Here is a 4,106-nt window from a genome sequence, read left to right as displayed (position 1 = left end):
CCTGTCCCACCTGCCTGCCGGGCCGATCCCACCCGGCGTCCCTCTCCCAGCTGGGGAGAGAGAGGGCTTCTGCCCACCACGCTGTGAGGCCAGCTCCCCACGATCCCCGAGTGTGGGCTGCAGTGTGGGTGTGTAAGGGCGCCGTGTCATCTGCTAACCCTCTGGCTTCACATTTCGCAGTGTCTAGTCCTCAGGGGACGCAAACTAGATTTCAGCAAGTGGTGAAGTCTCAAAGGATCTTCTTGGTAGACAGATCAGAGGAGAGAGTAATGTAAGCCAGAGGTGGTGGTGTAGGGTGGTAATCCCAGCTACTTGGGATGCTGAGGCAGGAGGATCTAGAGTTCAAGCCCAACAGAACAGGAGCCCATCTCAAAACAGTGAGTGAAGTGGGGAGCTCTTCGGCTCAGGAAGTGCAGGATTGTGCTGGCTCTGCAGACATAGCTGAGTCCTAAGCTCTGGCACCTTCAGGCTCCTGCCACCCTGAGGCACCACATGCAGCTGTTGCACAGTCGCCCCGTCCCCCGCCCCCCTTCATGAGATGACGTAATTCCCACGTGACCTCCTGGTAGACTAAGAGGGTAACAGGCACAGGCTACAAAGCAGGAACTAAAGTTGAAGTAACAGCTTCTCTGAACATTTCATAAGGGCGCTCGGAAATGTGACCGAGAGAAGAGGAACAGGTGATGGAGAAGAACGCTGAAAGGTAATTAAAGAGGAACAGGGAAGATAGAAAGACAATGATCAGAAAATTAAGTTGCAAAAGACAAAAAGAAAGAATAGGAGGGCTGGAGATTTAGCTCAGTGGCGCTGCGTCTGCCTCACAAGTGCAAGATCCTGAATTCGATCCCCAGTACCAAAAGAAAAAAGAAAAAGAGAAGTCTGTAGCCCCCTGGGTTCTTGCGCTGCTCTTTACTCTCACTGAAGGAAATGTCCGTGGGCTACTACTCCTTACCTCAGAGTCGGGTCTCCCGCCGAAGGACCTGTTGGCCAACAGACAACCACGTCAAATAACATCCAAACACAAGTTCAGCTGCTAAGAGCCAGGGCTCTGTTCCTCCCACCCTGCCTGCCACACCCAAAAATGGACCTAGAAGATTCTCTCGAGGACTCTAGGCATGGGACCAGCTTGGTAAACCAGAGGGAAGCAAGATCTGTCCCAGTCTGCTGAGGTCTCTGCTCCCAGGTGTCTCGTCTCGAAGTGGGAAGCCAGTGAGCAGCGGGGTGGGGCCGGGGCTGGGCAGAGTGAGTGCCTGGCCTGGAAGTCGCCTCCAGCCCTGCCCCGTCCCAGCCAAGGCGGTCCCCCCCACAAGCTGCCACGCAGGATGATTCCCTGCAGTGGGAAAGCTGCTCCACAGAGGCTCCAAATACAATACCTGCCTCTGCGCGACCTCACTGTATCCGGAACTTTCACAAGCACAGCAGTTACCGCACCCTTGCGGTGGCCCTGGCTGGTGAGATGTGCACCGTGCAAACCTGCTGACCCTGGCACACTGCTTGTAACGCACCAGTGAGCCACAGATACTTACTAAGCTAATGACTGAAGAGACCTCACGACTACTCACCTACTCAAACATACTTTCCTACCTTAGCCAACCGCTTTCTTTTTAACCTTTCCTTCAACCTTAGAACCCAAAAGCAGTAGAATCTTTTAATTCACAACCCACTTAACCATTAAAGTATTTGGGGGGAGCAGGGATTTAACTCAGGGCCGGGGATTTAGCTGAGTGATGCCGCACCTGCCTCACAAGCACAAGGTCCTGAGTTCAATTCCCAGTACTGGAAAAAATAAATAAAGTAAAATAAAATATTTTTATCGTCTAATTCAGAAATAAAACTCTAGAGGAACAAGCCAAAGACAAGGCATCCTAATGGAACAGAGTGTGATCTACAGTTTTGTTAGTCTATCAGTAAGTAGTTGGTGACAGCAGCCCAAGGCACAGTTGGCTGGATAAAAAGAAAGCAGCACCCGCGGAGTTAAGAGCTAACTGGAGGACCGGGGATTTAGCTCAGTGGTGCTGCCACCTGCCTCGAAGGTAGAAGGTCCTGAGTTCAGCCCCCAGCACCAAAAAAAAAAAAAAAAAACTAATTCTAGTCATGCATGGAGTTAAGCTGAGAGATGTAAAAAAACAGAACAAAGCACAGGAGGAAAGTCAAAATGCACACAGATTGATAAGGACTCCTGCCCTGGAAGAAGGTTTTTAGGCAGATGTGCTACGCTGGCTGGCAGCTCCTCCCAAATTCCAGGTCGGCTGGTGTTCAGGGAAATTCGCCCAGCAGAGTAACTGTTTTCCTATGAACTCAGTCCCCTTCCACCCGGCCAGGTGAGTCGCTACAGCCATTTTCTTTAGACCCTAATCCTGCAGACCACCTGTTTAAAACAAGTTCCCACACTGTGCTTTATCTAGAAAAGGACAAAACTAAGAAAATACACTGAAAAAAATTCCACTTCCAGGTCACCTCCCTGATGAGCGCCCACCAACGTTACTTTTCTCATTATTTCCAATAAACATTCCCTAACTTCTTCCTTTGGTCCATGATTTCATTCTTCAGCTCTGTGCAACAATGAGCTCAGTTTGTACAGCATTAACCATCTCAATAAGACCTAAAAAATGAAGGCTGGGGATGTAGCTCAGTGGCACCATGCCTGTCTGGAAAGTGCAAGGTACTGAGCTCAATTCCCTGTATGGAGAAAAAAAAAAAAAAGACCTAAAAAATTGTAACTTGTAGCTGGGTATGGTAGCACACACCTGTAGTAATCCCAGCAGGCGAAAGGTTCACTGAGTCTGTGCCCAGCTTGGGCGACATAGTGAGTCATGGCCGGTCAGAGCTGGTGACCATGTCTCAGAAATAAATAAATAAAAAAGAAAGAAAGAAATGATAACTATTATAACATAGGTCTGATGTCAAAGTCCTCTTCACTGTACCAGATGGTCACCTCATAACCGAATAAACATTAGAGAATCAATCTTACCAAACCAGTAATTCAAAATTCTTATACTTTAGGGAGTTAAATAATGAAAGATACAGCTGACAATAAGTTAATATCGTATACTCCACCTCATTCAGAAATTAAAGTACACAGTGGCAGTGCCTGTGAGGGAGGCTGAGGCAGGAGGATCATGAGTTCAAGGCCAGCCTGGGTCACATCACAAGATCCTCTTTCAAACAAACAAAACATAGAAATAAATAAAAAATACAAGGGGGAAGGGAGGAAGAAAGGAGGGAAGGGACAAGAAAAAAAGTGAAAATGCAAGGAAAAAACAGAAATAAAACTTTTGTCTATAGGGAGGGGAGGGGGAAGGAAACAAAACAAAAATAATCTGAACAAAACTGGCTGACATTAAAAGGCTGATGGGCTGAAAGTACAGCACTTGGCTAACACTGAAGAAAAACAAAGAAAGAGCAAGTGCTGTTAGAGATGTGCCCGTTAGCTGTCTGGAAGCTGCAGTTTGTCTGGGGAGATGGAAGAAAAGGGCCAAAATCTACAGGCTCGGTCACCGTCTCCAGCCTCTCTTCTCCCAGGAAGCAGAGACGCGTGAAGTTTGAGACACGACACAAGGTTCGCCCACCGGGCACCTTTTCTCAGTGGGTCAGAGAAGCATGGAAAAGTCGCACCTGCTCTGAGAGAGGCCAGTGAGAGGCTCCAACCCCACCAACCCCAGCCCCACCTCACGCTCAGGGCTGTGTGGAAGCAAGGAGATCCAGAAGTCCCTGGGGACGCATCCTCCACAGCAGGGTGCGGTGTGTGTGTGTGTGTGTGTGTGTGTGTTTCTGTGTGTGTGTGATAACCGAGCGTGTGTTTAAACTGGGTACGGGGGCGGGGGCAGGATGGAGGCTGTGCGCCGTACCAGCTCCGGTCAGTGGAGAGGGCTCTGTAGGGATGGATAGGTGAGGAGGACAGGAAGGAAAAGAGGGCGGGAGAGAGGGGAGAAGGAGGGGAGGAAGGAGAGGAGAGAGAACACCCCACACATCTCCTTCACAGGGAAGTCCGAAAACCATGCCCAGGGCTGGAGATTTAGCTCAGTGGTTCCACCACCTGCCAAAAAACAACAACAACAACAAAAAACAATACCTAGATTCTTTTTTTTTTTTTTTTTTAGGCAGGG

General features: G+C 49.1%; 1 protein-coding gene across 1 annotated transcript in view; it reads right to left on the bottom strand.

The window, feature by feature from the left end:
• The window catches only part of Apobec1 (apolipoprotein B mRNA editing enzyme catalytic subunit 1), a 9,624-nt gene that overhangs the window by 3,116 nt on the left and 2,402 nt on the right, over window positions 1-4,106 (bottom strand). The window contains exon 3 of the mRNA XM_010607843.1: window positions 953-980. Coding sequence (XP_010606145.1) covers window positions 953-980 — 28 coding nt within the window. The remainder of the gene's footprint in view (window positions 1-952; window positions 981-4,106) is intronic.

The sequence above is a fragment of the Fukomys damarensis genome, unplaced genomic scaffold, assembly GCF_012274545.1.
Source record: "Fukomys damarensis isolate Sample0158 unplaced genomic scaffold, DMR_v1.0_HiC HiC_scaffold_19, whole genome shotgun sequence".
NCBI lineage: Eukaryota > Metazoa > Chordata > Mammalia > Rodentia > Bathyergidae > Fukomys > Fukomys damarensis.
Note: the sequence above shows the minus strand (reverse complement) of the source record. Positions and strands in the feature narration are given on the sequence as shown.